This window comes from Chrysochloris asiatica, unplaced genomic scaffold, assembly GCF_000296735.1.
Source record: "Chrysochloris asiatica unplaced genomic scaffold, ChrAsi1.0 scaffold00010, whole genome shotgun sequence".
Lineage (NCBI taxonomy): Eukaryota > Metazoa > Chordata > Mammalia > Afrosoricida > Chrysochloridae > Chrysochloris > Chrysochloris asiatica.
Window position 1 is genome coordinate 38,397,830 of NW_006408528.1, and position 15,978 is coordinate 38,413,807.

General features: G+C 38.1%; 1 protein-coding gene across 1 annotated transcript in view; it reads right to left on the reverse strand.

Moving 5' to 3' along the window:
• The window catches only part of NAMPT (nicotinamide phosphoribosyltransferase), a 50,940-nt gene that overhangs the window by 20,718 nt on the left and 14,244 nt on the right, over positions 1-15,978 (reverse strand). The window contains exons 5-6 of the mRNA XM_006834384.1: positions 6,985-7,143; positions 4,281-4,417 (exon numbers count right to left, since the gene is read on the reverse strand). Of these exons, the coding sequence (XP_006834447.1) occupies positions 4,281-4,417; positions 6,985-7,143 (296 nt within the window). The remainder of the gene's footprint in view (positions 1-4,280; positions 4,418-6,984; positions 7,144-15,978) is intronic.

The window sequence follows — 15,978 nt, forward strand, 5'->3', positions numbered from 1 at the left end:
CAATGCAAGTATGTCTCTTCTATGAATTTTCAAAACCATGTATAAGAGTAATAGTATGGTCTTACGTCTCTTATCTTTCAAAATTCTACACTTAGAGGTAATTACTTAGGCAATTATTTATACTATACCACAGACATCTATATCTAACTCTATCTATTAAATTAAATGGCCAGTACCAGGTAGTCATTCATATTATTTATAGAACAGATTTATACAACAGGATATTCTGGTGTAAAATAGAACACATTACTATGCCCAGAAAAAGAATGCTCGTATTTATTTCAAGCCAAACATAATTATGATTGGCAAAAGAACATGAGAATTATTTTTTTTTCCTGTTCACTCCCAACAACAAAGACAAAAGGAGTTTGGAACTATACATATGCCACTGAATCTTTCAGTTAGGCTATAATAATTTTTACAATATCCTCAATAATGGTTCTACTTATAAGTACTTATTGATTACTTTTTAATTAAAATAATTTTAAAAATTTGTAACAGGGTTTAATAATGAATTTGAAAATTGTTACCATTTCCTCATGCCAAGCAATTTTTCTTTCTCCCTAATTTTGTAATCTTTTAGGTAGACAACTGTTTCAAAAGTGAAGTTATACTAACTTATGTTCTAAATGATCATTCTTATTTATTTTATAAAGGCTGAAAAAACAACTAATCCATGCTATCAATGATATGCTTTGGAGGTACACAGACTTAGCTACCTAGAGCCTACTCCTGTCTGAAACTGAGAGATAGTTTATTTATATAAACTCATTTAATAGCAAACACACTTTCTTCTAACAACTACAGAGGTTTCCAGTAGCTGACGACAATTCTCTAATGCATGTAAATGTGCAAACTAAAGGGAAAATTAAGTTCAACTAGGCTCAGCAATGGATTACTAAACTACAAGGTCAGTGGTTCAAACCTATCCGCTGCTCCTCAGAAACCCTATACAGGGTCTGTATGAGTTGGAACTGACTCGACAGCACATGTCAGCAACAAATATTAATACTGGAGAGCTTTGCAATATTATAATAAATCACTACAATTAGATATCATTGCATATGCAGTTTTTTTTACTAGAGTTTTATCAATACAGTTATCTAATTCTGCAATCTGTGTTATGTGTTTGTCTAGCAAGTCTAACTGGCAATTTTTAAACCTTATCTTACTTGCATTCTCTATGGCATTGAAATTTTCCTGAAGCTTTCTCTGACTTGAATTAATATCTTCCACTGTGAGGCTTTTCTAGTTTTGCTATCTGTTCTGTTAAATGTCAGTATTTCTCAGGACTCTGAGCTCCCTCTACAGGCCTCCCTGTAGAAACCCACTGAGAGGTTTCTAAAAGTACTCTTGTGGTGATGAGTTTCCAAATGTCTTTAGTCCAAGTTTTTGTTGAATATCTTCATCTCAACATACCATATACTTTCTCTACATATCCATCCTAACACTATTTCATTAAGAAAATAGCTATATTTTCAACAATGGCTATCATGTAAATATATAGTTTTTGTATTTTAAAAATTATTTTACATGTTAACTCATGTAATCTCAATGACATTCTTGATGCAGAAAATGTAAATTTCTACCTTCTCCTGCTGTTAGTTTGGATGAAAAAGATGGACAGAGATAAATGACTTGCCCAAGGCCACCCAGCATGCTAATTATAGGTTACTCAGGTTTCCCAACTGTCAGTCCCCATGCTTTCACTATACTATACTTCTGTTTAAAAGACTTGTATAAGCCGTGGTATGGCACTGTAGGATAAGCACTAGACTGCTAACCACAAGGTCTACAGTTCAAATCTACCAGTAGCTCCTTGGAAACACTATACAGGGGTGATGTAAGTTGGAACTGGCTCGAAGGCACTTACTAACACCAAAATACTATGCATAAGATCATCATAAATGTTTTTAAATATTAAGGAAGTCAAATCTACAAATGTAAATATCAGACGAGGCAGAGTAAAATTGATTTCCTAAAGTATCTCCTTTTAACATGAAAGTCCTAAAGATATTATCTTGAGTCTCAGATTTACTGTATCATACTCATAATTAAGGAGTCCTGGTGTGGCACTGTGGGTTCAAGCGCTGGACTGCAAAGTTGGTTTGAATGACAAAGTCATTGGTTCAAGCTAACCAGCTGCTCCTCAAAAACACTATAAACGGTTTCTATGGGTTGGAACCAACTTGACGGCACTTAACAACAACTACAATTCATAATTACCTTGAAATATTACATTATTTTTTGTAATCCAAGAGAAATGTATGCACATCTGGGTCCAAAATAAAAATACTCTAACCTTAAAACTTTTCTTTTTGTTAATGACAGCAATTTCTCGTTAACTAGGCTTGAAAGTCGCATGAAAGTTTCAACAAGACCCTGTTAAGAAAGCAATGCTCATAAACGTTTAGCTGAATGTACTCTCTCCTGATTTCTGATTCAAACATCCAATTTTCTCCATTCATCTCACCTACCTGGACCTAATCACATCTATCAAGCCTGTGTAGTTGCCTTCTATAAAGCTTTGTAAAATCCAGTTTTTCCCTATCCAATCCATAGGATAGTCTGTTATTAAAATAATCCAAAAATATTTTTCTAACGGCATCATTTCTTTGCTCAAAGGAGCTTGCCACTATATGACAAGGTCTAATTAAGAATAATTTAGCATAATGTGCACATATGTCAACATTTAGTAGCAAAATGAATCTGAGTGCTAGATTCCCACTCTACCCTGTTTCCTACAAAACCCCTGCTTCTTATTCCCCAAACACACGCACAAACTGCTCTTTCATTTATGCTTTCAGCATGTAGTGTGATCACTTCTGTATGATCCTTCTTGCCATGATTAGGTGGGAATATGAAACAAGGAGGTCAGATGCCCCTCCCCCCCCATGTCATTTTTACACACACAATGACTGGCAATTGGTAGAAACACAAAACAATTACTCAGAGAATGAACAGTACTCCAATATTGGCCATTACATTTTAACGTTCCTTCAAAACCTCATCTCTATACAGCCTTTTTTGGTCTTGCCTATGGAATATGAGTCTTCCTTTCCTTCTTTGCACCTTATACCACTTTAGTACCTCTTTGAGAGTACTTAATCAACAGAGCAGAATGCTATCAAGGCTGTCATTGTCAGCATGTCCTAAGTGCTGTACAGTAGGTTCTGACTCATAGCGACCCTGCATAGCGTTTCTCTTTGAGATCACAAAGCCTCATCTTTCTCTTGCAGAGTGGCTGTTAAGCCTGAACCACTGACCTTATGGTTAGCAGGCCAGTGCCTATCCTACAAAGCCAGTTACCTTTTATATTACTGAAAAAAAAGTATTTGCAATGAATAAGTAGTTGGTCTTGCAAAATGCTATCATGCAATCTCCAGCCATTCCATTACCTATGAACCATTTTTATCTGTTGCTTGTAGCACCCAGCAAATTGCCTTTCCTATGAAAGCACTTAGGAGAATATACATCAAATAATAAAAACACTGGCTTTATTCTAAACTCACCACAGGTTTTAACATCCTAAACAATTAAAGTATTAGAACTTAATGTTATTTTTGTTGGGTGCTGCTGAGTTGGTTCTGATGCATTAGTGACCCGGTATAGGGTTTCTGAGGAGCGGCTGGTAAGCTAGAACCGCCAGTCTTGTAGTTGAAACTGACCTTGCTGTCCAGCACATTAGAACTTAATATATAGCCCAAATCCGATTACAGTCATTTGTACTATAAGAACCACATGTATCCTTTACTGTATCATTGTTGAATACATTTTAAATTCATTTCCAGAACCACAGCAGTTACAACTTGGATTATAATTTCCTTCTATTTTTAATTGTGATGCTGTAGTAAGAGCACATAAGGATACAGTAGACTCTCTACACAATTCCTTTCATCAAGAGTTTACTTGTTCATTTACAAGCCCTTTTGAGAATTCTCGGTCCAGATTCACATTTCCAGAGCAAAAGGAAAGGTCATGTAGAATATCAAGGAAAAGATAAAAATAAGTGAGTGTTCCTAGATTTAATGAAGAATAAAATCTATCTGCCTGTGACAACACAGCAGTTGCAACAAAAGTCCTTAAAATGTTTCTATTAGGATGGTTAATCAGAACTTCCTCATACTCCCTGATGCTAGTCTTTACAAAGAGCATCAGTTCTAAGTTTCTATCACTTGAAGTTGTACTATAATTATCTGAATCTCTAGTTAAGTAAAACATCATTGAAATACAAACACAAGAGTGAACACTGTTTTCCCCCTAAGGTAACAGAAATTTACCTGTGTTCTGCTGCTGGAACAGAATAGCCTGGAACAGGATCTTTTGTTCCATAGTATTTTTTAATTAAGGCAATTCCTGCTACTGTGTCTGTACCTTTGAAGTTCACCAAATGAGCAGAGGCACCTATGCCAGCAGTCTGGAAAAGACACCATAGACAAAAATCAAAACAGAGAAAGAAATTCCTAATTGAGGTATATGTGACACAGCTCCCTAATGAATTAATTTCTTTAGCTATTCTTACAGAAATATTCAACTATTACCAAAGATAATGACTCGTATTACTGATCGTTTTCTCACAAATAAGGATTCAAATGTTACCTCTTCAAAGAGACCTATTTAGCAGTTGTTGTTCATATTAAGTGCTGTCGCATCAATTCCGACCCATAGTGACCCTTTATAAGGTTTCCCACTCCAATTCCCATCACCCTCTAATTCCCTTACCTTTGTTGTTATTATTAGGTGCCATTGAGTCAGTACCGAATTAACGACCCTATGTACAACAGAATGAAACACTGTCCCATCCTGGGCCAACCACACTACTGTTGCCACACTTAGGCCTGTTGATGCTGCCACTTGGCCAATCCATCTCACTGGGGATATTCCCCTTTTTCTCTGACCCTCTACCTTACCAAACATGATGTCCTTCTCCAGTGACTGGTCCCTCCTGACAATATGTCCTAAGTATGAGAGACAAAGTTTGGCCATCCTAGCCTCCAAGGAGCACTCTGGCTGCATTTCTTCCAACACAGATCTGTTTGTTCTTTTGGCAGCCCATGGCACTTTCAATATTCTCCTCCAACACCATAACTCAAAAGCATCAATTCTTCTACGGTCTTCCTTATTCACTGTCCAGCTTTCGCATGTATATGAAGTTATTGAAAATACCATGGCTTGGGTCAGGCACACCTTAGTCCTCAAGCTGACATCTTTGCTCTTCAACACTTTGAAAAGGTCTTGTGCAGTAGATTTGCCTAATGCAATACGTCGTTTGATTTCTTGACTGCTGTTTCCATGAGTCTTGATAGTTGATCCAAGAAGAATCAAGTCCTTGACAACTTCAATCTTTTCTCCATTGATAAGAATTTGTTTATTGGTCCAGTGGTGAGGATTTTTGTTTTCTTTACACTGAGATGCAGTCCATACTAAAGGCTGTGCTCTCTGATCTTCACCAGTAAATGTTTCAAGTCCTCTTCACTTTCAGCAAGCAAGGTTGTATCATCTGCATATCGCAGGTTGTTAATGAGTCTTCCTCCAATACTGATGCCAAGTTTTTCTTCATATAACCCAGCTTCTTGGATTATTTGCTCAATAAGTATGGTGAATGAATACAACCCTGCCACACACCTTTCTTAATTTTAAACCATTCAGTGTTCCCATGTTCTGTTCAAATAACTGCCTTTTGGTCCATGGTACTGATTCCTCATGAGTACAATTAAGTGTTCCGGAATACTCATACTTCGCAATGTTGTCCATAGCTAGTCATGATCCACACAATCGAAAGCCTTTGTGTAGTCAATAAAGCACAAGTAAACATCTTTCTGATATTCTCTGCTTTCAGCCAAGATCCATCGGACATCAGCAATGACATCCCTTGTTCCATGGCCTCTTCTGAATCTGGATTGAACCTCTGGAAGTTCTCTGTCAATGTATACTTGCAACTGTTTCTGTATTACCTTTAGTAAAACTTTACTCACATGGGGTACCAACGATATTGTCCGATGATTTCCGCATTTTGTTGGGTCACCTCTCTTTAGAATGGGCACAAACACAGATCTCTTCCAATCAGTTGGCATAGATGAGTGAGTGCCTCCTGTGCCGCCTGCCTCACTTTCTTGAAAAATGTCAATTTTTATTCCATCAATTCCTAGTGCCTTGTTCTTTGCCAATTCCTTTAATGCACCTTGGACTTCCTCCTTCAGTATTATTGGCTCTTGATCATATGCTACCTCTTGAAACAGTTGAACATCAACAATTTCCTTTTCATACAGTGACTGTGAGTATTCCTTCCATCTTCTTCTCTATATAGCATTATCTAACATCTAATACACTGTATAAGGTGCTCTGGTAGCGTAGTGGTTACGAATTGGGCTGCAAACCTTAAGGTCAGCAGTTCGAACTACCCAGCAGTTCGAAACTACCAGCTCTTCCACGGGAGACAGATGAGGCTTGCTGCTCCCGTAAAGATTACAGCCTTGGAAACCCTGTACAGGGTCACTGTGGGTCAGAATCGACTCGACAGCATTTAACAACAACAGCAACAAATACACTATGTGTGATTCTTGGTGTGGTGCTGTAGGATAAGCACTTGACCACAAGGTGGGTTTGAACTGCAAGGTTGTCAGTTCAAACTCACCAGCTTCTCCTTGGCAAACCTATTCAGGGTTGCTATGAGTTGGAACCAACTTGACGGCACTTTACAACATAGTATTTTGTGTGTGGGGGTGGTGGTGATGGTACAGTCTTTTTGTCTATACAGCTATCTACAATCTAAAGGCCAGAGACTATTTTGATGAAACCTGTATCGCATGTACCTTGTACACAGTAGTAGTTGAATACACATACTACTGATTCGATCTCTGAAATGTCATAAATGTTGTTTACTTAGAACTAAGATCAATCCTAACAACTTCCCCAAAGTTTATAGTGGCAATCTAACCTACAATCCACATTGCATCAAATGAGGTTCACCTCACAATTCCTTACCTCTTGCGAAGAGACTCCTCTGTAGCCAAAATCGTGCAATTTGTATTCCAGGCCATTTAAGTTGCCAGAAGTTTCTAATAAATATTTGGCCAATATTTTCTTCTGCTCCCTTGAATTTGTGGCCACTGTGATTGGATACCAAGACTGAACAAGAATAGTCTGTAATTAAAAAAAAAAAAAAAAACCCACAAAATTAATATATAGAATACTGTGTTCTTTCTAAAGAAAACATAGCTTTCTCTGCATGTCCTAGACTTTCATATTACTAGAAATACAAATTAGACATTACAACTACATGTGCATTCCAGATACAGTACATAGCTCAGTCCTCAAATCAGTAACACAGAGATGAGCACACCAGGTCTTTACTGCTTTATAAATACATTGACACTTGGGTTATTCCGTCAATGTCAATTGACATAAAAGTTTCTAAACGTTCACCCTCCATTTCTATACTTGATGCAATGGGAACCTGTAACAAACAGCTTATGGTGTATGCCTATGGACTCCACCTTATATGGTGCTGATGTGAAGTGCTGTAGAGTCGGTTCTGACCCATAGCGACCCTGTATAGGGTTTCTGAGGAGCAGCTGGTGAACCTGAACTGCTGACCTTGTAGTTCAAACAGCTTGTATAGTAGTAAACAAAAGACATGTTTTATTTACTGCTTTTTTTGGTTGTTGTTGTGAAGGGCTGGAGAGTTGGTTTCGACTCAGTGACCCTGTATAGGGTTTCCAAGAAGTGGCTGATGAGTTTCAACCATCAACCTTTGGTTCAATGCATTATACTGCAGCGTCATACCAGGGAGTCTTTATTTCCCTTAGATCTAATATGACGACCGATAGGTTTTATACTCGAGACATTTTAGTTTAACTATGGGTTATGCTTTAATTTAAGCCCTTAGCTTTTTATCAAAACTATAAGAAAACCAGATAAAAGACTCTATAATTTCTATAAAAACTGCAAAGTTCCTGTTCTTTTTGTTACACACACTATTACATGTTCCTAAATGAGTAAAATAAGCATAACTAGACTCTTATTTATTTGTTAAGAAGTGTATCTTGTTTGAAGTGTTCCTTGATTGCCAGAAAACTCTGTAGAAAGGTTACTGCATAACAGCCAATTAATTATTATGGCTTGAGAATTCACTTTCTTCTCTAATACTGTATAATACTTTTATTTATTTTACACACCAGATGTAACTGAAGTGGCATCAAATCTGTTTTTGAAAAGAGCTGCTAGACAACAGTAATGTCTGACCTGAACCAAAGTAATATTTAATGTCTTTATTAAGTCTTATAGAACAAGCTAAGTAATCAATTTTTTAAAAAGTAAAAACAAATAAAAAGATGATTTAACCTTGGACTTCCCATTTTGGCCACCTAAAAAATATAGAAACCCTGCAGCATTAGACCCCTAGTATTGATCGAATATGGCTTCCAAATCTTTATAGCTCTTCTCATCAAGAAATGGGATTCTGGGTTGCCTTTATGATTTTTTTAAAATTGGGGGCAGGGGTTTCAAAAACATAACATTTATTGTCTCAACAGAATAGGGCGGTGAACAGTGCACGTAAAACCTCAGTTTCAAGAGGTCTTACAGCTTCTGGTCCTATTAGAACTCTTAGACTACCTACCATGCTACACAGAAGCCTTGGTTAATGAAAGAAGCCTAGCAGCTCCAGAAATGACAGAGAGGCCATTTCTGATTGTCCAGCCCCAGGTGAATCATCAGCTGAATACAGCTGTTTAAGTCCAAGCAAGACCAGCAGAGGACTATCTAGTCAAGTACAAAATCATGGGAAGTAAATTGTTTTAGGTCAGTAGGTTTTGGGGTACTGTTATACAATAGAAAATTGATGATGTAACTAGTAACTTATATACCTAGTCACCTCCAATCTCTGACTATTCTAGTCTGAAAGTATTACTTTCCATTCTACTGCCAATGCCCCATGATTGTTGTTATTGGGTGCTGTTGAGTTGGTTCCTACTCTGTGACTCTATTTTCCATAGAATGAAACCCTACACAGCCCTGTGGCACCCTCACAATTTCTGCTCTGTTTGAGCCCACTGTTGCAGTCACTGCGCTAATCCATCTTGTTGAAGGTCTTCTTTTCTTCACTGACACTCTCTTGCTCTCGGGACTGATCTCTCCTGATACTGTGTTCAAAGTACTTAAGACACATTTTTAAAGTAACAGTCTACCTGTATTTCTTCCAAGACAGATTTGTTTGTTCTTCTGGCAATCCATAGTCTATTCAATGATTAACCTCTGGTAGCGTAGTGGTTACGAATCGGGCTGCGAACCTTAAGGTCAGCGGTTCGAAACTACCAGCCGCTCCGCAGGAGAAAGATGAGGCTTTCTACTCCCGTAAAGATTTACACCCTCGGAAACCCTGTACAGGGTCGCTATGGGTCGGAACTGACTTGGCACTTAACAACAACAACAATCTTTAGCTTCTCTCATTTATTATTCATACTAAAATCAGTTATTACCTTTAAATCAAGTTAGTTCGTTACTTAAAACGTCTTTATTGACTAGCTACTCACTATCCATTATAGTCAGTTTTGACTCATAGTGACATATACAGTTTCCAAGGAGTGGTTGGTGGATTTGAATGGCAAACTATCAGAGATAGTGACCCTGTATATGGTTTCCAAGGATCGGCTGGTGAGTCTGAACCACTGACCTTGTGGTTCAAACCAACCTTGGGGTGCAATGCTTTACTCCACAGTGCCACACCAGGTCTCCTTTACTATTCATAGAAGGGGAAAAAGAAAATTCTTGTTACTCAATGGCACTTAACAACAACAATAACAACATAGAATTTAAGGCCTTCCATGTGACACTGTAGGATAAGCACTGGACAGAAAGCTTGGTTTAAACTGTAAGGTCCGCTCCTTGTAAACCCTGTACAAAGTCACTATGAGTAGGATCTGACTGGCTAGAAGTTAACAACAACCATCTACATCTTTCATGCATTCACTACAGTCCCTACTGGGTGAATGGTTATTCTAAGAGCACTGTGTTATGACCTCAGTTCCTCTTCTCTTTTATTCAAAGCTCATTTATTTCCCATTTCATGATTTCTTAGACAGAATTAGACATTATTTTGTATATGCTACCAACTCAGCACTAACTCTTACTTATATTTAGTGGTTAGTTAAGAATGAACGACTTCCTTATAGCTATCATTCTAAATTCTGTGTTTTATATATATAGATAGATAGAGCGCTAGTACTCAATCAAGATTCACTTGTTAAATTTAATCCAGTCAACTTTTCCCATTTTAACTCAACTCAGGTATTGTTATTATGTAGGAGTATAAGAAACATATGAAACAAAATATAAAAATTTCTAGTTGTGTTATAAAGGTATAAGACTAACCTTACCCCTCGAAAAACGCCAGGGAAGGAGAGAAATAACGACTAAACACAGTGATCCTCGTAACACCATTTCCTTTCCACAGTTCAACAAATTCAGCTTAAATTATACTTAATTAAAAAATCATTCCCTTTTCAAAAAGATCACTATAGGTATAAGTAAGGGGGAAAGGAAAAAAAAAAAAAAAAAAAAGGCAAGTTAGTTTGATTAATCCAAGGCCTAATAAAACAGACCTTGTAAGACACTTTCAAAATAGCAATTTTCCCACCAAATCAAAATAAAAATTTCAGGCAAACAAACCTGCAAATTTCATTTAGGAATTATTGTAATTTTAATATGCATGATAAAGCAATTTTAAAAAATGAATTGCACAGAAAGGGCAATTGGACCTAATCTGCTAAAAGGTCCATTTCAACTGTGAAGTGAGGGCGTTTGATTAATATAATGGTTTAAAAATACCTTTTCAATACACCAAAGTCTTTGTTTATTGATGGAAGAGAGAAGGGTAAGTTTAACCAAATTGCAGTGCCCTGGGTAAGCCTGAGACACCTTATTGTTGTTGTTAAGTGCTGCCAAGTCGGTTCTGACCCATAGCGACCCTGTATAGGGTTTCTGAGGAGCTGCTGGTAAGCTTGAATTGCCGACCTTGCAGTTCAAACGGCTTTGCAGTCTGGTGCACTAACCCACAGCGCCACACCAGGACTCTTGAGACACTTAAGGTTTCTTAAAACATGTCTTGAAATCTGGTTAAAGGACTAAATCTATAAAACAATTCAACAGTTGTACAGGGTTTTAAAAGTTCAGTGTACTGCTACCTGGGACAGGGAACTGGAAGCACTACTATTTAGTACTGTTATTCAAAGTGTTTTAAATTATACTGAAAAACAGTTGTAAATTTGTAAAAAAAACAAGTTTGCTAGGTTGGGTAACAATTGTAATAGAATATGATAAATTTGGGACTGTTGTTGTACATCAAGTGAGTCAATTCTGACTCATAGTGACCCCATGTGACAAAGCAGAAGCGCCCATGGGGTGTTCTAGCTGTAGTCTTTACAGGAGCACATCACCAGGTCTTTTTCCTACAGAACTTCTGGGTAGGTTTGAAGTGGTAACTTTTCAGTTAAAAGCCAAGCACTTAAACATTGTATCACCACAACTTCCTAAATTTGGGATTTGTTGTTGTTATTAAGTGCTGTCGAGTCAATTCCGACCCATAGCGACACTGTATAGGGTTTCCAAGGAGCAGCTGGTGAGCCTGAACCACTGACCCTGTAGTTCAAATGACTGTGCAGTCTGACGCATTAGCCCACCTTGCCACACCAGGATTGGGAACAGATAAATCCCAAATTTAGGGAGTTTTTTGTTTAAGTGCCATCAAGTTGGTTCCAACTCTTAACAACCTCGTTCGAGACTTCTGAGAAGTAACTGGTGAGTTTGAACCTCCAATCTTGCAGTTCAAACCGACCTTGAGGTTAAGAGTGTTTATTTTAGGGTACCACACCAGGACTTCATCTTTACTTCACCCAAAAAATCTCACAGAGAAAACAAAGTAACTATGAAGAAGTCTATTCATCACAGTTACTATCATTACAATTAAAATACTATCAGACCCTAAACTTGAGGCTTTAATAAAAATCGCTACCTAAAACTGAAGTTATTTAAAACATATTAGTAGCACTGTTCCTGGGTGGAACAAATGGTTAAGTGCCCCTCTGCTAACTGAAATGTTGGTGGCTGGAATCCACCCAGAGGTGCCTCAAAAGGGAGGGCTCTGGAGTACAGTTCTCTAACACACATGAGGTCTCTGTTAATTGAAACTGATTTGCCACATGGCTTTTGTTTTTATTACTAGAATAAAAGGTAAAATTGATATAAATTTTGTTTCAGGCTGCTGTTATTGTTAAGCACCATCGAGTTGGTTCCGACCCATACTGACCCAGTATAGGGTTTCAGAGGAGTGGCTGGTGAGCTTGAACTGCTGACTTTACAGTTCAAAGGACTTTGCAGTCCAGAGTATTAACCCTCAGCGCCACACTAGGATTCCTTGGGTTAGAAGCTTCAGGTTAGAAACAACAAAAAAGTAGGGTTTATGCAACATTCCTTGTATAAATTCTAATAGTCTCATAGATTGCATTTTAAGTCAAATATTTTGTAATAAAAAAGGATATTTACATAATTGCTAACAAATTACCACTGTAAGACACCTAGATTTACTTATGATTTTATGGCTTTTTAACTGAAATAGAACAAAAATGTTTATTAAACAGGCTTTCTGAAATACATTTTTTTAAAGTTTGGTTGTTGTTAATATTAAGGTCCGTGGAGTCAGTTTCCATTCATAGTGACCCCATATAGGGTTTCCAAAACTTTAAATCTTTTGGAGGAGCATGAAGCCTCATCTTTCTCAGAAAACTAAAATAGACTATGAAAAACAACAACAACAACAACAGAAACACTCAAGAAATTATTCACAGATGATTTTTAAAGTGAAATTTATCTGTTTGGGATCTTTTAACATTTTAGGTACAAGGCTAGATTAGATAATATAGTTAAAAACTCTTTTATTCTTGTTTATATCATAGTGGTTATGAATTGGGTTGTGAAACTCAAGGTTAGCAGTTTAAAACTACCAGCTGTTCCGTGAGAGAAAGATGAGGCTTTCTGCTCCCATACAGAATTACAGCCTTAGAAACCCTGTACAGGGTCACTAAGAGTCAGAACTGACTCCACAGCACATAACCACAACCACCACCGTAACACTATGGCCTCAGAATCACTATTTACTGCTACAAATATTATAAAAGCTTACAAAAACTAGTGTGATCCATTCTCCTTTGCTTTGAGTTAGTAGACTGTAGTCTATGTAAATCTTTTAGTTAATTGCTGTAGTGCAGTGAACTACTTGATATGACTGCCCTAACCACAGTCTTTGTAACTCTGACCAAATGACTGAGTTGTTGTCGTTGTAAGTGCCATCGAATTGGTTCTCATGGTGACCCTGCACAGGACTTCCAAGGAACGGCTGGTGAATCTGAACTGCTGACTTTGTGGTTTCAAACGGACTTTGCAGTCCAGTGCTTTATCCCATAGCACCACATCAGGACTGGGTTGTTACGGCTGTGGAGTTGGTTCTGACTCATAGCAACACTGTACATGTTTCTTAAGGAGCAGCCGGAACTCCTGTAAGGGGATTACTCACTTTTGCCACTTCTCTGGGTTTTATATAAGCCACTTCAGAATCACAACTGGAAGGAAACTCACTACCCTCAAAAAAGAAGAGCCGAGAGCAGCACATACCCTTTGATCCCTGCACACGGAACCTCCAGGAGACAGAGGGCTGTGAGCCAGAGTGGGGTGGAGAAGCGGCAGCAGGAGGAGGAAGACAAGACTGAGGCACTGCACTGGCCCACGGAGTGAGAAAGCTGAGTGCCTTTGGGCAGGAGGCTCTCTTTAGGAGTGGTGTGTATCCAGGCACTTAATCGGGGTACTAGGTTTACCGACCCACAGAACTAGAGCCAAGTGCTTTGATGCTGAGACTTACGGCAGAGTGGTGTCCCCTTTGGGCATTTACTAGCAGCACTAAAGGAGCTTTGGAATACTTGTCCAAACAGGGTAGAGGTGCCAAGAGTCTGTATGGTTAAGGAGTCACTGACCAAAGAGAGATGTGCTTGTGGGCAGTGCTGAGAAGTCCTTCAGAAAAGAACCGTATCCTGAGCATTTCTGATCTTGAATTGTAACTAGTTAACTTCTCTAATAAATTCCATAGTTGTTAGGTATTATCTGTGAGTTGTGTGGCCAGAGCAATGAATTATCAAACCCAGGAGAAAGCTGGGAGTGCCTTGGGCACAATGGTAGGTGTCAGAATTGGTAAAGAAGGTGGGAGGGCGGAAGCCTGTCTGACTTCCACCTCCTAGGATTTAGCCTCGGGTTGATGTTGAATTTGTTTATCCTTATCCCTTGTGAAGAGTTCTCTTGTGGCACTGTAAGCATAAGCAATGGATTGCTAACGGCACAAGGTTGGCATTTCAAACCCATCAGTCACAACACAGACACCCTATACAATGTTGCTATGAGTTGGAACCTACATGATGGCACTTAACAACAACAACCTCAACTCTTGTGAAGACACAGGAAGTCAGATGAGGCCCTTATGCCATTCTTACAACTGTACTTCTTTTTTTTTTTTTTTTTTGAGGTGCTTATTAATCTGGTTTGGTGCTGTGGGTTAATGCGCTAGACTGCAAAGTCAGCAGTTTAAGCTCACCAGTCACTCCTCAGAAACCTTATACAGGCTCGCAACCTACTCAACAGCACTCAACAACAAAGTTAATGGTCCCTCAAGAGTCTAATTAATCAGGAACTTTTAACAACCTGTTAATTGAGCAAAACTGTATTTCAAATACAATCTTGGACCTTTTCCCAAAAACATTTTCTAGTCTTTTTAATGAACCTCAAATAGATAAATGTACTATGTTATGGCATAACAACACAAAAGTTTAACCTACAAACTAACCTGAGTCAGTTATAAACACTAAGTACGTATGTCTACTAAGGGGGTATTTCTGTTGCTACTTTCTAGGGTATATCTCCTCTTATGGATAAATCTCAATTAAATTGTTAAAACATTCAATAGATTAGTACCAAAATTTCAACCAAGTGAAAACTAACAATACCAGAGCCCATAATGTACCTTCTTTTAGGCTTAGAAATTAAATAAAATGAATGAGTCTTTGATGTAGTTAGACAAGATAGAAACATATAAGGTGACAGAATTCAGGGCCTAACCTGATTATGTAAGGCTGAAGAAATCAGCTATTAAAAGAACAAAAATTCTTTAGTCTAAATGGAGTTGTTAAGTGTCGTGGAATTGGTTCTGTCTCATAGCGACCCTGTATAGGGTTTCCAAGGAGCAACTATGGGTTTGAACCACTGACCTTGTGTTTAGCAGTCCAGTACTTATCCTACAGCACCACACCAGTATATGTTGTTGTTAAGTGTTGCTGAGTTGGTTTCAACTCATAGCAACCCTGTCTAAGGTTTCCAAGGAGTGGCTGGTGAGCTTGAACTACTAACCATGCAGTTGAAACTGACTATGCAGTCTAGCGCATTAACCCACAGCACCACACCAGGACAAGATCCATAAAATGTCTCAAGTTACTAAAAATTCACCAGTGCTTTTTTCCTAATTTTGTTCTAAGACATTTACATTCAGAATTGCAACAAAGATGGAAGCCAACCAGCACTGAAGTATTAATTCTCAATTTGATGTAGGTCAAATTTTAGAATATTAAGATTTCATTGGAAGGTAACATATATTACTTCCAACTGAGGAAATTAAGGTCTGGAAAGGTTTATGTAAATTATAAGATATTTATCATTGAGTTGGATTTCCAACTCCTAGTGACCCTACAGAGCAGAGGAGAAATGTCCCACAGGGTTTCTGAGACTGAAATCTTTATGGGGAGCAGGCTGCCACATCTTTCTCAAGTGGAGTGGAGCGGCTGGTGGGGTCACACCACTGACTCTTGGTTAGCAACTGAGAGCTTAACCACTGTGCCAAGACTCCACATGGCTTTATTAGTAACAAATTCTAAACTAGAATCCCAGGTT